General features: G+C 45.4%; 1 protein-coding gene across 5 annotated transcripts in view; it reads left to right on the top strand.

Annotated features, from left to right (window-relative positions):
- LIPC (lipase C, hepatic type) overlaps positions 1–22367 on the top strand; it is a 181688-nt gene extending 159321 nt beyond the window's left edge. For 4 of the 5 annotated variants that reach the window (XM_043920421.1, XM_043920422.1, XM_043920419.1 and 1 more), the window contains 5 exons: positions 1032–1265; positions 4049–4294; positions 15727–15844; positions 17380–17598; positions 22210–22367. In XM_043920421.1, the coding sequence (XP_043776356.1) occupies positions 1032–1265; positions 4049–4294; positions 15727–15844; positions 17380–17598; positions 22210–22321 (929 nt within the window). In that variant the 3' untranslated portion in view covers positions 22322–22367. The remainder of the gene's footprint in view (positions 1–1031; positions 1266–4048; positions 4295–15726; positions 15845–17379; positions 17599–22209) is intronic. The other variant, XM_043920420.1, reaches the window with a different exon arrangement.
- The last annotated feature ends 532 nt before the right edge of the window (positions 22368–22899 follow it).

Genomic DNA, 22899 nt, shown 5'->3' on the forward strand with positions numbered 1-22899 from the left:
GAACAGACCTCCCACAAGAACTTATCACAGAAGGCCAGTGAGGCCCTTCACAGACAAACCAGGCCTAGAAGGAGAAGTCAGAACTGCAGAGAGGCAGCACTGGGCCTGGCACCCTCTCCACGCTGGCTGGTGTCACAGGTCACACCAGGCATTACTAGCCAGGCCCACACACATCAGAAGTGACAGGACAGCTAATTACTCTGTTGTCCTCTCATAGCCTGATGAACAAAGAAATATAAATCACAGCCTTCACATGTAACTACAGGTGAGGGTTGGAGAGCAGGGACTGTCATGGCCCCGTGTCAATTCCTTTATCCCCACCAAGGATGGAAGCCAGGCCTGATACGGGTCAACAAGGGGTCCTCCAGAAAAGGTAAAGCAAGAAAGACAGACAAAACTCCTAGACTGCATAAATACTCCCCAACTATAGTCTGCCAGAGACTGCCACTTGTCTCATGCAAACATATCTGTCACTTAAGGACCAGAGCTGTGAGCAGTCCTATTTGCTCAGGACATTTTCCCCAGAGAACAGTAATGTCCTAAGGCTGTTCTGAACATTCCAATGAAATGACATTAGTGTAGAGAGAAAGCCAGCTTGTTTAGGGAAATTATTGACAACATGCAGACAAATAAATTCTTTCTTTGATGGGTAGGTTAGAACTACTTACAATAACACAGTGGTTTTTTGTATGCAAACAGATGCTCTCGAAAGTAGCTTGAAAGGTACTTAAAACTGATTTGCTTAAATAAATCAAGCATTCCCTTATAACCTCATTTCTACCACTGGATAGTTCCTGCAAACCTCTTTTCCCCATAGATAATAACCAGCCTGTGTCCGATTTTAAGCACCATGAATTACTTTAATTTTAGTGCAAAAAAGTCATGGCAAGATTTTCTAGAGAAAGATTATGCCCTAGGATTTTCTTCTTCCTGCTAGCTCATGAATGTGCAATAACATCAGAAAGCTAAAAAGAGCCTTTCTCCCTGCCTCCTCTTGCTCCAATCTGATCCTCCCCTTGCTTTCCTCCTAGGGCTGGATGCCGCAGGCCCTTTGTTTGAAAAAGCCTCCCTCAGCGACCGGCTTTCACCGGATGATGCCAGTTTTGTGGACGCCATTCACACCTTTACCTGGGAGCACATGGGCCTGAGTGTGGGCATCAAACAGCCCATAGCACACTATGACTTCTACCCCAATGGGGGTTCCTACCAGCCCGGATGCCACTTCCTAGAGCTCTACAAACATTTCGCCAAGCATGGCTTAAACGGTGAGAAAGAGACACTAGCCTACAATGGCTTACACTCCCCACAGTTGGTGTGGCCTCTGGATCCAGGGGAATCCAATCTGCGAGATTCTGGGAGGAGTTTGGCAAGGATGGGGCTCAACACTTTGGTCACCTACTCCATGCAGAGAGGGCTTATGTGTGTGGGAAAGGGTGCTGTTCCCCAGGCAAGACCTTCCTCTTCACAGGCAGTGGTCGCTGGAGCTCAAACACGGAGGATGAGCTGAGGGCACATCCAGGAATTCCCACTTCTCATCTCCACTCATCATACCCAGACAAGTCTCTCCTGGGGTATCAGCCCTTCTGAAAATTGAGCCCTGCTGCCTGTGGTCATTCCTCTTTCTCCAGAAGCTTCCTCACTCAGGGGGCTGCCTCTATTCTGGCCCCAGGCTAATCCACTTAATAGATCACGGCTTCTTAGATCATGGTCTTCCAAGTATGAGCTGACCCCACGGGACATTCATTACTGAGATTCTTCCAATTCAAAGTTTAGCTCTAAATAGGTCCTTGTGACTTCCTTGGAACTTTGTCTCAGTGCAGAAAATGACTGTGGCATTATCTGGGTCATGATTTCCCCCTTCTCTCTCAAACCCTAAAACCAAAACATTAACATGAACCTTGATAACAGGCCCTGGATTAAAGAACAAAAATGTGAGCAAAAACCATACATTTCATAGGCATTCCAAGTTTCTCTTTATTAGAAAATAATATCCTGATAGACACCTGCCAACTCACTCTAAGCCAACTGGAGACCCCAGCCCACCCCCACTTACCACCTTCTCCCAATCATTTGAAAACTGAGCTAAGCACACACTATCTTGTGTTTCTTTAACCACCTTCATGTCTCCTGTATCAGAATGACCTTCACATTCGACATTATCTCATCTTGGCTGGACTCCCAGCCTTTCACCAGCCCACGCCTGAGAACTTTCTGGGAACTTCCCCTTATCATTCCTTAACATCTCTCTCCTATCATTGACCTCTGGTCACCAGCAGTCCCTGGTGATCAGCCAGCCCTCTTCCCAGATCTATACCCTCCCTAAGGTCAACAGAGACCCCTAGATGCTGTTCATTAGCTGATCACCTGGTGAATGCCTCTGCCCAATTACTACCATTTTCTATTTTGTGCTAAACGTCAGAATGATGGGACCAAGTATATTTATTTAGCTTGCCCACCTTAGGGTGGTTTTTCTCCATTTTCTTCACCCTTATGTTTGAAAGTGATCCCATTCTGGGGTGAACGTGTTGACATGGTCAGTTGATGACTGCTTTACCATCCTCACCACCTCCTGGCTCGGTGAGCTTGTGTGAGTTAGAGACTGTCTTTGAAGTTCAGTTTCCTCACTTGTAAGAGCTGCCTTGAGGAGCTGTGGTGAATATCCAGGGAAGGTACTCAGTAGTACCTGCCTCATAGTGGGTGCTCAACAAAAAGAGCCGCTCGTGACCAGGAACTGACATGACTAATCCTAGGGAAAATGATTTGGCTAAGCTACCTGGGGTCCACTTTCACAGGAAGTTCTTACCATACCTTGTGGTGGTTCCTCAACACTCCTAGAGAACACTAAACAACCTCCCCTCCCAAAATAAGGTCAAAACCCTTGGTATGGAAACCTCCTAAACTTGTTTTGGCTTAGGTCCATTTAGACCTGGTCACTGGAGCACATCCTTCTAAAAGCAAAACCCCATGCTGGTCATCCGGCCAGTTACTTCCGGCAGGCTGTGGCTGCTTTGGGACATGGTCGGGGAGGGCTCAGCCCTCACCAGACCAGTAGCCAAGTCCCAAGAGTGCTTGGGCACTGGCTTAGCCAGCTTTATTAAGAAAAGAGGCATTCCAGGGACTTCCCTGGCAGTCCGGTGGTTAAGACTCCCCGCTTCCACTGCAGGGAGAATGAGTTCCATCCCTGGTCCAGGAACTAAGACTCCATGCGATATGGGGCAACTGAGTCTGTGCACCACAACTGCTGAAGAAACCAACACACCCTAGATCCTCTGCTCCACAGTAAGAGAAGCCACCACAATGAGAAGCCTGTGCACCACAATGAGAAAGTAGACCCTGCTCTCTGAAACCAGAGAAAGGCTGCGTGCAGCAACGAAGACCCAGCACGGCCAAAAATAAAATAATTTTTTTAATTAAATAAATAAAAAGAGGCATTCCACACAAGCCTGTTCTGCCATCTCAGCCTTACAGTATCAGCAGTTGTGCATTTTTAACTGTTTGAGACTAAAATATTTCCAAAATGAATAGCTTAAAGAGAACTTTCTTGGTAGCTCAGATGGTGAAGAATCTGCCTGCAACACAGGAGAGCTGGGTTGGATCACTGGGTCAGGAAGATCTCCTGGAGGAGGGAATGGCAACCCACTCCGGTACTCTTGCCTGGAAAATTCCATGGACAGAGAAGCCTGGAAGGCTACAGCCCATGGGGTCACAGAGTCAGGCATGACTGAGCGATTAACACACACACACACTTGCTTAAAGAACTCAGTATTTTCTTAGTGACTCGGGGCTCCTATTAAAACACCTACCGTAACATACAGAGTGCCCTGGGCAGCCCTTCAGAGCCTGGGATTCTGCCCCTACACTAAGTACCTGCAAACGGTCTACTCTTTGTGGAGTTTTCCGCCAGCTATGCCAACCACTGTAGTCAGTGGGCTGACCTGTGACCTCAGCACTCCCATCCTCCTTCCTGAGATGGTGCTACTCTGCACTGAGAAGCAAGGCGATCCTCCGGATTACGGGATGATAACATCCCTCTTGCCCTGTGTTCCAGCCATCACCCAGACCGTTAAATGTGCCCACGAGCGGTCAGTGCACCTCTTCATCGACTCCCTGCTGCACGCTGACATGCAGAGCACAGCCTACCTGTGCAGGGACATGGACAGCTTCAGCCAAGGCCTGTGTCTGAGCTGCAAGAAGGGTCGCTGCAACACGCTAGGCTACCACACCCGCCAAGAGCGGCAAAGCAAGAAGAGCAAGAGCCTTTTCCTGGTGACTCGGGCCCAGTCCCCGTTCAAAGGTGAGTGCAGGGGAGCCGTCAGAAGGGCAGAACGCAGCCGCTTGTCTGAAGGTTCACAAGTTCCCCAGAGTCTTTTCCCGGAGCTACTGCCGGATCTGCTGTTTGCACAGACTCCAGACCTGGATGATAGCACACACCTCTCTCTTTCCCCAAGAATGTGGCCTCCTCGCTGAAAAGTGCTGGAGGAGAAAGCCTGATACTTTCTGGAACAATCCTTTGGTTGGCTGCTCTCTTCATCTATTTACATGGTCCCCTAGCATTGTTGCAGGAAGGGGGACCCCTTCCAGGACCAGAGAGTGGTCTCTTTTCTAACACTCAGAAATGAATTGTCTGAGCTGATAAAGCAAGAGACTTTATTGGAAAGGGGCATGGGGGCAGAGGGCAGGAGAGTAAGGGAACCCAGGAGGACTGCTCTTCCATATGGCTAGATGTCTCAGGTTTAAAGGTGACGGGATTAGTTTCCAGGTTTTCTGGCCAATCATTCTGACTCAGGGTCCTTCCTGGTGGCACATGCATCGCTCAGCCAAAATGGATGCCAGCAAGGAAGATTCTGGAAAGTGGTAGGACATGGGGTGTCTCCTTTTGACCTTTCCCGAACTCTTCCAGTTGGTGATGGCTTGTTAGTTCCACGTTCCTTACCAGGACCTCCTGTGGTAAAATAACTCTTGCAAGTGATTACTCTGGAGCCTGACCAGGATGGGCAGTTTCAGTCAGTGTGTTTCCCCTAACAGAATGTTAGATCCAGAAAGCCTGGAGCACCAGGTCTCATTGTACAGAGCCTTGGAAGCTTCTCCAAACCCAGGCTAGAACCCAGTACTTTCATCTCTCTTCATCACTGCCAAGAAAAACCTGGGCTCCAAACTACATTTGTGGTTCCCCATTTCTTCTAAAGTTTGAATCAGCTCATCTTACAAGAGATCATTGTCTTATTGAGGCCCTCCCTAGAAGTTCTGCTTCTCGGCCTCAGGGGAAAAAGCGAGCCCCTTCTGCTTGCTGGGTTGAACTAGAGGTCAGAAAAAGGGCTGTGGCCATGATTTGGGCAGAAGCCAGGAGAGAAATACTCCACTGAAACCTAAATCCTCCTGGAGGGAACTAGCCGACATCTGTTGCCATTAACATTTCTGCCTAATCCTTAAAACAGCTCGGGAGTGATTTAGCATCTTACTGTTCACAGCACTGGCTCACGGCCCTGGGAGGAGCCCAGTGCCGTTTGATTGTTACTCTGCAGATATCTGTAGCTACAGAAGGTGAACGCCCTCAGCACCGCTTTGCATTTGCACAGCGTTTTACACAAACACATTTGGTGCAGCCACAGACTCCTTATGGTGCCCACAACAGCAGCGAGGTCCGCAGGGTCGCTTAGCCTGGAAGGAGGCTTAGAACCCAGGTCCCTCTGACCCCCAGGCTGGCATTCCTATCATTACCACACTCCCAAGTTCAAGCTCCCACGGCACAGGAGTCTTTTGTTTATCTGAACTTTTGCTCTCCAGCCAGATTGCCCTTCTGTGCAGCCCAGGAATGACAGAAATCCATTTGAACAGCAGATAGCTTCTGAGAGCACGTGGAGTGAGGGCAGGATCTTTCTTGCCTGAGGGGCAGAGGGTCCCTTCAGCTGTCCTTCCTGGAGGGGTGGAGGAGCCTGAGGCACCCGGAGCAGGTGAGGGAATTTGGAAGGCCTCCAGCTTCAGGGAGATCCCCCCCTCCAGGCTGCCAATTAGACATTTACTTCTGTTAACCAGCTCCTCTTTCAAATGCCTGGAGTGATTAAGCCTCTCAGATAATCACATTTCACTGAATCTACTCTAATCCTGGAATGTTAGCATTTCAAGAAACTGTTCAATTCCACATTTCCCAGACAAGGAAACAAAGGCCCAGATAAGAGAAAATCATTTGCCCAGGGACTCGAAAAGAACTCTTAGCAGAGCCAGCATTTAGACCCAGGCTATCCCCTGGAGGCGGCTATGGCAACCCACTCCAGTATTCTTGCCTGGAAAATCCCAAGGACAGAGGAGCCTGGTGGGCTACAGTCCATGGGGTTGCAAAGAGTCAGACACAAGTGACTGAGCACTCCCAACAATCAGTCAAGTGGTTTTTATCTCAGTGACCTGCCCACGGTCTGTCTATGGGGTTGAGGGAGGGAGGAGAGGTGGGGAAGGGTCTTGCTTTCTCCTTGAGATCAGCTGGAAAGAGAGGGTCATTTTTCACCTTTCTGGGCAGGGCTGTGCATCTGAAGTGAGGGACTGGGTCCTGCCGGAGGACTTCTACTGGGGGCATGGAGATGGGGTCAGGAGGTGAGAGTCAAGAGAAGGAAGAGGGGAGGGGAGAGCCGCTGCCACAAGCAGGGCTGAGTTTTTCCACTGCCAGGGAGTCCAGATGCCTGATCACCACACACGGCTGCTATGAACTCACAGGAAACCTTTTCCTATAAAGGAGAACCAAGGAATCGCATTAGGGCAGCAGCAACTATCTCACGCAGCAGTTGCCAAAATCACTGTGCCAGGCCATCACTCCTTCTTCAAGTATAATCTGAGCCAGGGTAGGCAGAGGCCCTCCTTCAGCGGGGCTCAGGGGAGACCAACCCCCTCCTATACTCTGCACACAAGGTGCTATCCCAAGAAGACAGACGAGGAGTCCCCTGGAGGCAGCCCCTGGGTCTCGTTCTCACCAGCCGCTCATCTTGCTCCAGGGATATCCAGTGAAGATACAGGGTCGGGACTGTGAGATAAGATGGCCTGAACCAAACCCCCAGCCCCAGAGAGATTCCAGGGATGAGCTGCAGCCTGCACCGCACCCTCCCGCCCCCTGGGCCCTCCAAATTCCCCCCAGATCCACCTCAGCCCTTCCAGTCCTAATCTGCTCAGCCTAATTTCCCTCACTGGCAGGGAGCACAGCCCTTCAGCCACACCAGGTACCCTGGGTACAGCTGGAAATTATGCCCAGATGAGACTCCCACCCCTGTGAAAGCCGCTGCTCCTGGGGTGCTGCAGCCTGTATGTTGCTTTGCACTCGGGTGTGCTTAGTCGTATAGCCCACCAGGCTCCTCTGTCCAAGGGGTTTCTCAGGCAAGAATATTGGAGCGGGTTGCCATTTCCTACTCCAAGATATCTTCCCAACCCAGGGATTGAACCCATGTCTCCTGCATTGACAGGTGAATTCTTTACCACTGTGCCACCTTGGAAGCCCTATATAATGCTACACTAACCATATGTGCCTATTTAAATTACTTAAAGTTAAAACCTTGAATCCTCAGTCATACTAGCCGCCTTTCAAATGCTCAACTATGTGGCTGCCATATCAGAGAGTACAGAAATAGACCATTTCCATCATCTAGAAAGTTCTATTGATAGTGCTGACATCAAGTCTTTAATCTAGGCCCCATAACTGCTCCCCTCCTCAGCCACCATGCCACGATCATTGTGATTTGGACTCCCAAAGTCTATTTCAGTGACCACCTCCAGCCTTTGATGAGTACTTATAGATTCATAAAGGGACAAACTTACCCATCCCTGGTTACAGAACATCCACAAGCCACATTTTTCAAGGACATCTAATTGTACTATATATTTCAGTGCAGGATCTGGCTGGGCAAGATAAACATCGCCTCCTGATTGTAGTTGCAGAGAGGATGACTAACTTGGTCCTCATTCCTCTGGCTCCCAAGATATTTTGACAAAACCATCAAAGGATCTATTTTCTACAACCATACGCCAGAATTCGGGTAAACAAGGGAGAGGACAGCAGGAGCAGAAAGAGAATTGGGAAACAGTCACTGAGGGAAACCAGGCAATTTATCGCCCACTTCCAATCCCACCCTTTTGGAAGGAAATTTTGCTAGTTTGGGAGCCCTTTTTTTTTTTTTTTTTTAAGAGAAGGAGGCGGGAAACAAACCTGTATGTAGTCCTGCTAGCAAGCACCTTATCTAATTTAATCCTCACAGCAACTGGAGGCAGTAATGGGGTGGAAGAGAAGGAAGCAGCCCTCAGGGGAGCTTACTAGGTTCAGGCACTACGCTGGATGTGCTGCATCAATTATTTCATTTATCATTTAATCCTCACAACAACCTACAGACAGAGACAGAGATGGAAGGGGGGAGACTGATGTTGCCTAATTTTCCAACAGATAAATTGAGATTCAGTGAGGTTAAATCACCTCCCCAAAGTCACCCAGCTTATAAGGAGCAAACATTATGCTGAAAACTTGTACACTGGTGCTGAATCGAATCTCAGACAGAGTTTTGGGTGAAGTAGAAAAGAAGAGCTTTATTGCTTTGCCAGGCAAAGGGGGCCACAGCTGGCTAATGCCCTCAAAACCATGTGTCCCAACTTGGGGAAGATAGTGAGTTTTATAGTAATTGTTTAAAAAGGGTCTGATCAGCTCGTGGACATTCTTCTGATGGGCTGGTGGTGAGGTAAGTGGGAGTCAGCATCATCAACCAGTTGCTCTGGGGTCTACATGCTTGTGGGCAGCGTACCATTGTTATAACTTCTTCCACCTGCAGCGGGTTTCCAGTATCTGCAAAATGGGTAAAGGATACTGTGGTGTGTATCCCTTGATGGGGAAACAGGACCTTGCCCCCAAGGCTGCACTATGGTTTCTCGTGACTGTTAGTTTCTCCCTGGTCTCAAATCCCCTCCCTTCCCTAATTAGCAACTGCTTGAATCTGCCGGTTGGAACTCAAGGAAGTTCATGGAGGCTGAATGAAGGCTGTTTCCTATAATCAAAGAAATGGGGGACACAGAAGGACCTTGTGCCCAGGAGTCCCACAGGGCCCTGCACAGTATCAAACATAATGTTTGACCCCCAAGTCTCCCCCATTCCATGGCCTTTGCTCCTTTCACTGCACATGGCCTAAGCATTAGGACTGAGACCAGTTCACTCAGTATTAATAACAGCTCATTCCTGAGACACAGTAGTCCATCATCCCTCCTCTCTTCCCTGTCCTCCTCCTGCCTGTACTTTCTCCCTGCTCCTGGGCCCAGCCAGCCAGTGAGAATTCACACCTGCTGATGAGAGCACTCTTCTTTTCTGGACACATATATACCTATGGCTGATTCATGTTGATGTATGGCAGAAACTAACACAATATTGTCAAGCAATTATCCTTCAATTAAAAGAGGATAAATTGGGAAAAAAATGCTATCTTAAACTAAAATCAGAAAAACAAAAAAGTCCATTTCTCTTCTTCCCTTGATCCTGTTCTGAGTTCATTCAGCCAGCCCCTGCTAGTGCTGGCTACTCATACATTAATCCCCTGCTTAAGTCCATCGTATCAATTCCATGCTCTTCAGCCTCCCTCTCGGGTTAGAGGCATATGAGATCTAGGAACAAGACCTTAGTGCTGCAAGAGAACACAAGATCTCATTCTTACCATCTCCATGAGAGAAAAATCTATACTCTCAAAAAAAAAAAAGACCTCTCTGATGTTTGCAAAAAGAGTCATAATATCTCCCAAAGCCACTATCTAATGATTCAGAATATTTTCCGTGAGACCAAAAAAAAAAAAAAATTTCCTTTTTTTATAAATTTCCATCACCTGGTGCCCATAGTGGCTACCTTGTAAAAAGAAACTTATTTTTTTTGTTAAGTGGCACCAGTGGGGTCCACATGAAACTAGGATCCAGGGTTTCTAGGGTATCTGAACCCCAGGGGGGCAATCTGGTGAGGAGACTCTCCAGAGGCCTCATATCTCTGCCCCAGGTGGACTTTGCCTGATCCCGTCCAGGGTTAATGGGCTATTTCATGCTTTGCACCATTAAGACCTGAAATAACTTCTCCTGCCTGGACTGAGGAACACGTTGCACTCCCTGCAGTCACAGGATCAAAAGCATTTCCCTGAAATCATTTTTTAAAATCCTTTTTAAACATGCCATAAGGTAAAGTGAGCAAAAATTATTCATGCTTTTTTCCTCAATCTTTAGAATAGCATCATTGTCCTGGGGAGTGGTGGGAAATAAAAGGCAATGGTCTTCCTTTTTTTAAGGAAAAACACAAAACCCAAAATAAGAAAAAATAATTAGTTCTAAACATGAAAGTCTCTTACATATTTAAAAAAGATAATTTCAATATTTCTCCCCAAAAGTGGCTTTCCTAGTACAAGGCAAAAGGAATTCCTTGTGCTATCATTGTGTGATAGGTTTGGGCATCATGCTTCTGCAGACGTGGGTGCCCATGTTCCTGCACGTCTGTGACCTCCACGATTTACACACTCTTGATGGTTCTGACCTCCTGCATAGGTCCTGCCCCAGGGAGACACTGCAGGGCACAGATAATTCTCATCCATAGGATGTGAGAGCTAACAGGAACTTTGCAATCATCAAAGCCAATCCCTTCCTTCAGAATCGTGGGGAACCATGACATTTCATGATATGGAAATTGGTCTCTTCCTACTCACATTTTAAGACCAAAGGAAGACAAAAACTCATCTCTAGTGCAGGGACATGAAACATTTATCCCTGCCCCGGGGGCTGGACATTTAGCAGACCAGCAACTGGGAAGAAGCCGCAACAGCGATAGCCCAGGATGGATGTCAGTGGATCAGACCCGGCGGGCACTTTGTCTTGGTAGCTTCACAGGAGGCAGGTTTAGACTGCAGCTTTTCTTCAGGACTGTTGCAGTTTGCTTTCAAAGGGAAGATTCAGCTTGCCAGAACCAGAATCCCAGGACACAGTGGGAAGGGCCTTTTGGAATCAGACAGACAACCTGGGTTCAAAGTCGGCTCCACTTCTGACTATCTATCTGAGTCACCTTGGACTCCTTCAAATCTCTGCTTTTTTGTTATTGTTTAGTCACTAAGTCATGTCCATCTCTCTGCAACCCCCTGGACTGTAACTAGCCAGGCTCCTCTATCCATGGGATCTCCCAGGCAAGAATACTGAGGTGGGTTGTCATTTCCTTCTCCAGGGGATCTTCTCGACACAAGGATCGAACCTGCATCTCCTGCGTTATCAGGAGGATTCTTTACCAAGTGAGACACCAGGGAATTGCAAACCTCTGCTTCCTTATCTGTGATTCATCAGGATCACTGACACCCTATCTCTCTGGGTCTCAGCAGTAACAGGACTCTATGCACCTGAGTCAGCTAAAGAGAGCAGGCAGAACTCCTTAGACAGGGTGGGTGATATTAAGGAAAGCAACATGGGGTGTTGATGCACCTAAATCTAACAACAGGGTACTGGGAGAAGCGAAGAGAAGGAATAGCCTAAGAGAATGTAAGCTGTGAAGGAGAAGCTCCTGACAGCAGCTCATCAGGGATAGCAGTTACTACAGTCAGGCTTCAAAGCAGGAGGAAGCAGAGATATACCCTGACCTCACTCTGCTCTGCCCTGATCTCCTGCTGGTGCGTCCTCGGTGGGTCAGTATGAACCAGAAGCCATCCAATAAGGAAGCCGAGAGATGAGGCTCTGGGGGTCACATCCTGGGGTCCAGAACTGGGTAGAGAGTGGACCAAGACAGCAGGGGTAGGTATAGAAAATGCAGTCTCACCGTGTTATCCTCATTTAGTCTGGAGGACAAAAATAATGTATGTAAAGCACTTAGTATAGGGCTTCCCTGGTGGCTCAGTGGTCAAGAATCCACCTGCTAATGCAGGAGATGTGGGTTCGATCCCTGGGTAGGGAAGATCCCCTGGAGAAGGAAATGGCAACCCACTCCAGTATTCTTGCCTGGGAAATCCCATGGACAGAGGAGCCTGGTGGGTTACAGTCCAGGGCATTGCAAAGAGTCAGACACGACTTAGGGACTAAACAACAACAAAAAGCATTTAGTACGTAGCCTGATGTTTAGTGGGATCTCAACAAGTGGAAGCAATATTCCGATTAGTCCTGCTCACAATTAGACTCTTTAATGTAACATGTGTTCTGCCTTGTTTTCACACAAAAAGCCCCAGAAGCACTCCTTAGATTCCCAATGTGTGCTGTGAATTGTGGAGGTTCAAGTGTTAACATGACCCCAACACTGCCCTCAAGGAGAGAAGATCCTGGACACTGATGCCCATGAGACTGGATAGGAGGTGACAAGGGTCATAGAAGTGACTCTGCTTCCCAGCTGCAAGCACCTCTAAGGCCAGGACCACACCTTCTGGTTGTTATCTTTCTTAATACTTTTTAAAACTTTTCTTTTTCCAGGAAGAGTCTAATTAGAATACATGCTCATTGCAGAAAATGTGGAACTTGCAGAAAATCACAAAAAAGAGAATAAAAATTACTTCCCTCCCCAGAGATAATCACTTAATATTTTTGCAAATCTCCCTCTTTCTGTGCATTCAGTTTTATTAGAATTAGTCTCATGTTAGATGTTCAATGTGTATCCTGATGGCTGGTTGGGGTTTTTTCCCTACTTCTTTCATAAGCATTGAAACCATTCCAAAAATATCTTTTAATCACTTCATAAGAGTAAATGACATGTTTGGGAATATGAACTTGAAATCAGTAGACTAAACTCTAATTGCAGCTTCACTAGTTCATAGCTACACGACAATGGACAGGTTACTCAAATTTCCGGAGCTTCAGCGTCTTCATTTGTAAAATGAAGCAAAGCGAGGTTAAAGGAGGCATCTTATAAAGTTGTAGAAAAGAGAAATGAAATAATTTTGAGAAACAATAGTTCAGTGTCTGGAACAAAACAAAGAGCTAAATGGTAATTATAATAATTGTCATTATTAGTCCATAGTCATTTCTCTATTGGTGAATATTTAGGGTGTTTTAAATTTATTTTTAATTAAAAATTCTGTTACAAGGTCTTTGAACTTCAACCTCTTTCCACACATGAACATTTTCCTTAGGGTATATAAAACTATTGGTCCTGGGTATAAACATTTAAAAGTTCAAGTTCTGGAGTCAGGTGGCCTGGACTTCCGTCACAGCTATGCTACTTACTAGCTGTGTGATACTGGAAAAATCAACCTGTCTGTGCTTCAGTTTCCTCTTCTCTTAAATGAAATAATAATAGTATCACCTGTCATATGGATTAAATGAGATAAAAATACAAAGTGCCAGGCACAGGTAAACAAAATAAATGTTAGTCAATGTGTTACCATGTATACAGCCAATTACACTGTTTTATTCCTTTATACCCAACAGCTTTTAGCACTGGGCTGGGTAGTAGATTTCTCATGAATACATATTAAACTGGTTTCTATGAGTTCCTTGCATACTCTGGAAGATTCTCTGCCTCCTTGTTTGGGAATTAACTAGACACCAATTCGCTTATGTCATCCTGTCCACATTCTACCCCACACCCCCAATGCCTTGTTTCTTATCTTTTTGTCTCAGTTCAACTTACAAGACTATTTACTTGTTACAGAGTTCCCTAGACAGACCCCAAATAGCATAAGATCTCTCCAGAGGCTTCTGGGATGATAGACCAGAGGCTCTGTCTCTACCACTGTCACTCAAGGGTTTAGGGAACTTTCCTAGGGTCCCTCAGTTCTCCTCTTACTTCTCACCCACAGCCTCACAGTCTTGAGAGCATCTAATTATTTTATCCCAGGCTGGAGTACGTGACTACCTATTATGCAGAGGACTGCAGCCAATCCACTCCAAAACCCAAACGGGAAAATGGGCTTATGCCAAAGGTTAGAGTTGTGTAAATAACCCAGAAACCCAGCAATACAGGCACACCAGAACCCTGCAGCTGATGTGTTGGCAACGTGCCACTAGCCACTGCTGCTGCCAGGTCTGTGTATAGCTACCAACCTCCAGTGGAAACGTACCATTTGGGAGTAAGTAGATTGATTCATGAGGATGGTGAATTTCCATATGCTGGGTGCATGGAATGGATAATCAAGTGGTTAGTTCCATGATCTGTGCTTTCCAGGAGGAATTCTACAACAAAGCTTAGAACTCCAATTTTGAATTCTCTGGGGTGATTTCCATCTTCCTAATGTTCATACACATCCTGATATTCCCAAACAAATTGTCAGTTCATGCATCCCACACATGTTTATTAAGCAACTACTATGAACAGAAAAAGCAAATAACAAGTAATCATGTATCCCCTTTCCTTTGCCCAAGACAGACAGCAGTCCTCCTAAGAGCCTAGACATGGTCTCACAGCCCATCTCAACATGGGCCCCAGGCAGTCCTACCAATCAAGTTGACATGCCATATTAACCTGTTTAAGCTAAAGTGCCACAAGTACTTAGAGAATATGGAGACAGCAAGATAAAGAAGTCCAAGCAGCCATTAGTTATTTGGAAATGAGGTGGGATAATTTTGAAAACAGCCCCACTGATGGTTGATGTAACAGTGCAGGCTGAGCAAGGCAACTGCTCCAGGCCAAGAGCACAGACTCTGCTATGTGACCCTGAGCAGGTCACTTCACCTCTCCAGCCCTGGTTTTGTTCTTTATAAAATGAGGCGGATAGTACTTCCCTGATATTCAGTGGTAAAGCACCCGCCTGCAATGCAGGGGACAAGGGTTTGATCCCTGCTCCAGGAAGATTCCACATTCCTCAGAGCAACTAAACCCATGCACCACAACTCCTGAGCCTGTACACCTAGAGACTGTGCTCCTCAACAAGAAGAGCTAGTGAAATGAGAAACCATTCACGGCAACAGAGTGGCCCCCCACTGCCTGAAACTAGAGAAAGTCCATGTGCAGCAACAAAGACCCAGTGCAACCAAAAATAAAATAAAAAATTTTTAAATGAGGCTGATAATAGCAATACCCTCCTCATAGGGTCATTATGATGAGTAATTGAGATGATGCCATGTAAAATGTTTAATAACACCTGTCTGATAGTAAGTAATTTGTTTTTATTAGCTAAATATAGGCTATATTTAGGTAAAGAAGAATAAAATTAATTTCCCTATTCCAAACAACACAGAAGAAGGACATTCTGGACACTTGAAAAGATAGAACAATTTCAGGTACTAGAACTAGTTGTCTGATTTCTATCAGGAAATGTGCTGTTGAACCCCACAGAACCAGTTTCCAAGCCCCAGAAGGCAGGGCATATTTTGTGGCTGTTGCTCTGTCCCACCCTAAAACTAACACCATCAAATAGAGGCAAAAGTGAAAATAGCCGTGTGTTCTCTTGCTTTTGTCTGCTGCCTAAAAGGCAGTCTATCCTTTCATTTATAAATGGGGACCCTTGCTAAATACATGGAATAGAGCAACAGAATTTCATCTAGAAATTAGTGAGAATACCAACTATACTATAATCCTATTCTGCCTTTTTTTTTTTTTTTTTTGCTGGATAATACTTATTATATTACAAACATAAGTCCTCTTAGACATTTAAGAAATTCAGAAAAGGAAAAAGAGGAAAATAGCATTCAGAATTCCACCTCCCAGAAAACAAAATCAGGGTATCTATTCATCCATACTTTTCTCTCTGCTTTCTTAAATTTTAAAAAATACAAGATTTTTTATTTTTAAAATTTCTGCTTACATTGTCTTTCTCTCTCCCGCGCCATCCCATCCCCCTCTAGTTTACCATTACCAGTTCAAGATTCGGTTCATCAACCAAACTGAGAACTCTGTAGAACCAACTTTCACTGTGTCATTCCTCGGAACAAGAGGGGAGAGGCAGAAGATCCCCATCACTCTGTGAGTACGCAATACAGCCCCATCCATGGTGAGGACAGGCTTAGCTTTCTCACAGGGCCTGGATGCACTCTGCTTATCAAGGGTCGGGCCAGGCACAGCTTACTTTTCTCAGCTCAGTACGAGTGTCCCAAGCACCCCATCAGATGGGACATCCGCCCACGCTCGGCACCTTGTCACCCCTCCCTGGCCTCCCCCAGTCCCAGCCATTGCTTCATGTTGCTGCCACCTGCGTCTGTGATGGGCCCGAAGAGACAGGGGCTGAATGGAGAGGGGGACCAGGGGTGGCCAGTCTAGGAGGAGTGCCGAGAGCAGGAGCAGGACGCACTCCTGTCCACCCGGGAAGGCCCTGAGCACCTCTCCAGTGAGTTCTGAAAACCATAACCCGGAAATAAAACTGGTCTCATTCACCTTGGCACGAGTTTTCCATTCAGTCAGCCTGCACTGCCAGCCCTCCCCACCTGTCCTTCGCCCTGCTACACACCTGCTCACAACACAGGCAGTGGCCTCATGCCTCCTGCACAGGCTGGCCAGCTTCACCGGCCGCTTTATTTCAGCATCTCCACCCTCAGCATGGGCTCTCCTTGGGAAGTGACACCAGCCTTCACCCGCTCCAGGGACGGTTCTCAGCTTCCTGAAAATCACCCCTGGTTTTGAACCTCAGTCATCCCACTGATTCAGTCACTCGGCAAGGATGCGTCAGTGCTCTGCACTAGAGGTAGAGAGGACTCTATCCTTAGAGTGCTCCCATCCTCGTGGGGTGGGTGGATTCCTAAACGGTGCTTTGCAACATCCTGCAGGAAGAGCTAAAATGAGCTGAGCCAGGGAATCCTCCAGCCACCTGTCTCACCCTAAATCCAGTGCTAACTCTGCACCATCCCAAACCTCTCCCTGGGGGAGCACGGATTGTTCTAAGTAGTGGAAAGAGTGCCTGACTGCTCTGTCAGTATTGGGACATTTTAATGTCTTGGAGATTAGTGAGTAAAGCTGATAATGATACCTAAGGATCTGCATTTAAATTTTGCTCCAAACTTTTATATGTGGTTTTCTATTACTGCTATACTTGTTGTTTTAACGGAAGTTTCTATTTACATTGGGGAGGAAGAAAAGCACTGATCTGAAGAGAAGACTGTAGTGTGATGCTCATGTGTTGATCAAACCTACAGAGAGCTGTATGGCCCAGAGACACCTGCCTTTTTTGGAGGCAGTTCTCCTGATGTGTTAAGCTAGAGATTAGGAAGCCTTAGCTAAACAAAGTTAACTAGATTCATCACTGCAGAACACTTGCAACCTTTTAAATATGTTATCACAGAAAATAAGATGGTTTTCCCAGTATTACTATTCTAGAAAACCCTTTTTTATCCTGGCACATCTATTGCTATCTCTATTAATAGTCTGTCCAACACCACTTTGGGAAATGCAGCAGAAAAGACCATCACGAGTCATTCAGGCAAATCTAACACCTCCTGAAAGTCCCTAAGCCTCACTTTGCTGCTACAAATCAACTGACTATGTCTGGTTTCCTTTGTATCTTCAAGGAGCAAAGGAATTACTAGTAATGAAACCTATTCCTTTCTTATCACACTGGATGTGGATATTGGGGAACTGATCATGATCAAGTTCAAGTGGGAAAACAGCATGGTGTGGTCCAATGTCTGGAATACGGTCCAAACCATCATCCCCTGGGGAAGAGAGTCCCTTCACTCGGGCCTTGCTCTGAAGAGCATCAGAGTCAAAGTGGGAGAAACACAGCAAAGGTGAGTGCTATTTCAACCTCCTCCTAACATCTGTTGAGCATCTACCTACGTCAGCACTTTCACAATTTAATACTTGCATTTATCTTATGAAGTGGGCATTGTTATGTTCCAACGATGACATACAGATGCTCGGAAAGGTGCAATGACAATCCTGAGTTCCCAAAGCCACAGGTGGAAGGACCAAGATTTACACCCAGGTCTTCTGATTCCCAACTAGCCTCTTTCCTCTGCCCCCCAGTTACCAGCTACCTGCCTCCAGAGTCTGAGAACCACTCACTGGCCCAGTGCTTTTCAGATTTCACCAGGTGCTGGCCCAAGGACCACATTTTGAACAGCAAGGACCTAGAAGTGACATTTCTTCTTTGTTGTTTATCCAGAGAAAAGCTTTTAACAGATCACAATCTCAAAATCTCACACTGAAGCGGCACCTTTCAAATCTTAGAATGCCAAGGGATCACTGGGAAGCTTATGAAACATGCAGAATTCCCAGACCCACCTGAAGAGCTTCTGACCGGCTGTGGTCTATGGAGGACCACACATCTGGTAATAAGAGCCCTAGGAAGTTCTGTTGTGGACCAGCGGGTTGCCCTCAGGAGGTGCGGTTCTGTGACTGAATGTCTCCCTTGGCCCAGGGGCCCTGGGACATGCGGGGGCGGGTTGAGGGCAGGGAGTTAAGGCAAGAAAGGATGTCCAGCCGCTCCCTCGGTCCTCTCAGCAGAGCAAAGGGAGGCTCGGTATATTTTCCCGGGGCTGCCGTGCTTTCCTGTGGCTCTGCACTTCTGCAGACCTTCTCCTGTCTCCTCCCCACTGTCTTCAGGAAACGTGTCTCTCCTTTCCCACTGCCCTCTGTCGAGCAGCCCGCTTTCCCTCTGGAGCGCCGCCAGTGGAGCTGAAGAGCAGCGCGCCCCTCACCTCTGAACCGCTCTCCCCCCTCACCCCTGGGGTGCCGCTGCTAGCAGCCGCCCGTGGCAGATTTATGCCCCCTGAGTCCCTCACACAACCGCACTCCACTCCGAGATTTTATCTCCCTGGGATACAAAATCCTGGCAATTACTAAAAGCATACTCTGCAGTCAGCCAACAGATTTCTCCACATGATCAATTTGAGAAAATTAAACTGCTTCTCTCCTCTTCGGCACTTAGCTATTCTTGCATGACTTGCTGGCCCTTTAGAGCAGCTCAGCTTCTGAGCACCAACCCTCCCAGGATTCTCTCAGCTAGCGAGTAAATCCTCAGTTTTAGAGGCCGCTCGCCATGACGGTTCTAGGTGCCTCGACCTGAACGATAGTATAAAACACAGAGCTACCTTCTCCCCTGGTGCTGACCCACACAGCTCGGCAGAAGGAAAGAAGGGAGGGATGCGAGCGGCGCTTACAGAGCCCTTGCTGCACCATGGGCTTGAACTAGGGGCTCCGCAGCATTCACCTGATGGAAGCTTCCCAGTGACCCTCTGAAACCGGTAGTATTGCTGAGCAGCTTAGAAACCTGAGGCTCACGGGAGTTCCACTGCTTGGGGACATTGCTAATAATTGTCTGAGCCCAGGTCTGACTTAGTTTGTCTGAATCATTGCCCGTTCGTTGCCTCTGCACAGTTTTTAACAACTCCGCCTCCTTTAGTCGTGGTCCCATTGATCTGACTTTCTTTAATCTAGCAGTGTTGTAGAGCTGGAAATGCATATATATGCACATCACAGCTTTCCTCGGGGCTGTAAGAGGTACCTCATGCAAAGGAGGGAAGGGATCTGGGACCTATAGTTTTTTAAGTTTTTAACTCAGTGCTTCCTATGGGTCTTTGGAGTACCCAACGCCATTGGGAAGGATGCCAAAAAAGTCAGAGTTGTGGCTTTGGGCATTAAGAAACTCCAGGACCTAATTAGGAAAACAAGATGCGTTAATTTTACTAATGATCTGCTTCATCCCAGGGTTTCTCAAACTTTAATGTGCACATGAATCATCTGGGGATCATGTTAAAATGTAGGCTCTGCTTCAAGTAGGTAGAGCCTGAGAGTCTACATTTCTAACAAGCTCCCCGGTGCTGCTGATGCTGCTGGTCCACAGATCACACTCTGAATAGTGAGTCTAGTATTGCAGGGTCTAGAAGTCTAAGACTGGTTCAGGTTGGTTCTGTGGGTCACTGTTGCAGCAGGCTTCAGGGAGGCCAAAAGGCATTCCCAGAGAGACAGGCAGTGAGAAGAGCAACACGCAGACGGAATCCAATGACCTCTGCATCAGCTGGACCTAAAGTCAAACTTTGATTTCACTGCTTCCACCTATGTAGGCTCAGACAATAACTGTTCCTCTCTGAGACTCTGTTCTTTAGGAACAAATGGGAATTATAATATGTACCTCATGCGGCTAATAACAACTACCAATTTCTGAGTACCTTTTACAAACTAAAATCTCAGAGCTGAGATGCAAACATTAAACCTCATGCTCTTAATCTCTTTGCTAACAACAAGAGGAAAAAAAAAAAAAACGGTCAAGTGACTTGCTCTTTACCTCTGTGGAAGGAGTTGAATGAGAGGTGACTTTCTTCCCCCAAAGCACAAATTCAGGGGTGAGAGGGACTGTTGTAGGGTGAAGACGGAGAGCAGAGAAGATTGGTTCTATAGCAAGACATGAAAAGTGATTGGCTAAACAAAATGAGAAGATATTTGATTGCCTCAGTAATCATATAAATGCAGAACAAAAATCAATGAAATTATCATTGGTCACCCATTAGTTTTGCAGGAGTTAAAACACAGATAACATCCAGAGTTGGTAAAGGTGTGGGGAAATGGGCATTCTCATATACTATTTGTGGAAGTATAAATTACAGAGCCTCTGTAGGCGAATTTCATTCAACGACTAACATTTAGTGAACATATATCTTACGCTAGACACTGCTGGGGGCACCGGATATACAGTAGTAAACAGAGTAGATAAAGTCCTTGGTCTCATGGAGCTTATGTTATCAAAATTTGACATATGCAGAATCTTGACCCAGGATTTTATGCTAGGTGTCTACCCTGGAGAAATACCCAACATATCCACTAAGGATATCTATGCACTAAAATGTTTGTTGCAGTACTATTTGTAAACACTAACCCATTGGGGAAAATCCCAGTCTCCATTAATAGGAAAATGGCTAAATGCATTGTGATACATCTATACACTGGAATGTTATGTGGCAGGTGAGAAAGAATCAAATAGATTTTTTTAAATATAGTCGATTTATAGTATTTTGGGTGTACAGCAAAGTGATTCACCTATCCAGATTCTTTTTCATTATTACAAGATATTGAATATAGTTCTTTGTGCGAAGGTCCTTGATGTTCATCTACTTTATGTAGAGTAGTGTGTATCTGTTAATTCCGAATTCCCAATTTATCCTTCCCTTTCACTTCTCCCTTTGGTAAGCATAAGTTTGTTTTCTATGTCTGTGAGTCTATTTCTGTTTTGTAAACAAGTTCATTTGTATAATTTTTTAGATTCCACATATAAGTGATATCATATTTGTATTTGTCTTTCTCTGCCTGACTTACTTCACTTAGTATGATCATCTTTAGGTCCATCAGAGAATGAAATAGGTGTGTATATACTTACACAAACAGGTCTCCAAATATGTTATTTGATGATGAGGAAATTTTTCAGAAAAATTCATACAACAAATTTTATGTTTGTATATGAACATCCATACAAGTGTAGATGCATAGAAAGAAGTCTGGAAAGACAGAAGCCAAACCATGAAAACAGGGAGAGGGGTTATATTAGTGAAAGGTGATGGAGAAGACCTTTAATACTCAACTTTATATGTTTCTTTACTATTTGAATTTTTCAAATGCATCCATAATTATGATACTTTTTAATTTTAGAAGTTTGGTTTAGTAAATACTTGACCTTAGATACAATTTTTTTTAAAAAGAAGCTATAAACTACAATTCTCTGTGACTATTGCTATTTTTTTTTTCCCAAATAGATTCAACTGAAGTCAGTAACACAAAATAGCATCTCAGGCCAAACCAATGGTCAAAGTCATCAGCTGTTGGTCTCCAAGAGAGACCCAGAACCCATGGTGACGTCCTTTGTGGCTGGAAGATCAAATAAGAGGGAAGGGCAGGCTTATAGAGCTGAGCCAGGCAGATGCTGGTGACAGTGGCCTCGTGCCCGGGTACCTTTAAGAAGGCTATTGACAAACTGGAGTGTGTCCAAAGAAGGAAGGCTGGGAGCGAAGCCTGCCTGTGAGGAACAGCTGAAGAAAGTGCGAATGTTTGCCTTGGAGACAGGGTCATGTAGTGAAAGAAACAATTGTTACTCTCAAATCTTTGATGAGCTGTATAAGGCAGAACAAAGCAGGACTGCCCCAGGACTTTGAGTTCTTTACAGAAGTGAAATATCACACCATGAAGAGCTCCTGGAAGCCTTACACAGATTGCTTTAACTGATTTGGGTTTTGTTTTTCTCTGAAGTTATAAAAATATTTGCAGTCATAAAGACCTAGTTTTTTTTTTTTCTTTTAAAAAAATAGCATAAAGTTCATGTTACATGAATTGAGTATTTAACAAAGGACAAAACATTTCAATAAGCTCCATCCAAAACTTAGTGCTATGTTTGCTTGATGTTTCCTATGCAGAATGACATTTTGCTCAGAAAACATGAATGATCTACAACTTCACCCAGCCCAGGAGAAAACCTTTGTGAGATGTGAAGCAAACTCTGAAACACTGAAGCAAAAGATCAGATGAGCTTTAATGAAGACCCAGTGTGAAGAATAAATGACTTTATACCTTATCTGGAATGGTTGCTTTGTTTGGAAACCAAAGTTACATAAAGAATCTTGCATAAAGCTTTAATAGGGTTTAGATTTAAAAGGGAGCTCATTTCACTGTTATAAACTGAGATTTTCAAAACTGTTATGTAACTATATTCAAATATTAGTGTAACCAGAACTTTCCCAATTTTCTGACTAATTGGTAATATATGCAAATAAGTACAAGTTTAAGAGCCATCTGAGATTCACTGTTCTAATTTAAAATGTCTTTTACAATTAAGTCAAATTTCCCTTATTTCCTTGCTAGTTTGTTCTGATCAGTTTTTTGAAGCATGATGGGAAGATACTTCTTTACAATATAACTAGCACTTTCATAAAGTGAAATTCCAGTTAATCACAGTTGTGTGTCCCAAAGCACACACCCTTTAAGACCAAAGAAAAAAAATTCTACTTAAACTAAGAGTTTCCATCAAACAAATCATACAATTATTTCACTGAACCAAACCAAGAGTAGTAGAATTCTCCTAAAACTACTAACGATAACCATAAAAG

Source organism: Cervus elaphus, chromosome 12 (assembly GCF_910594005.1).
Source record: "Cervus elaphus chromosome 12, mCerEla1.1, whole genome shotgun sequence".
NCBI classification, from domain to species: domain Eukaryota; kingdom Metazoa; phylum Chordata; class Mammalia; order Artiodactyla; family Cervidae; genus Cervus; species Cervus elaphus.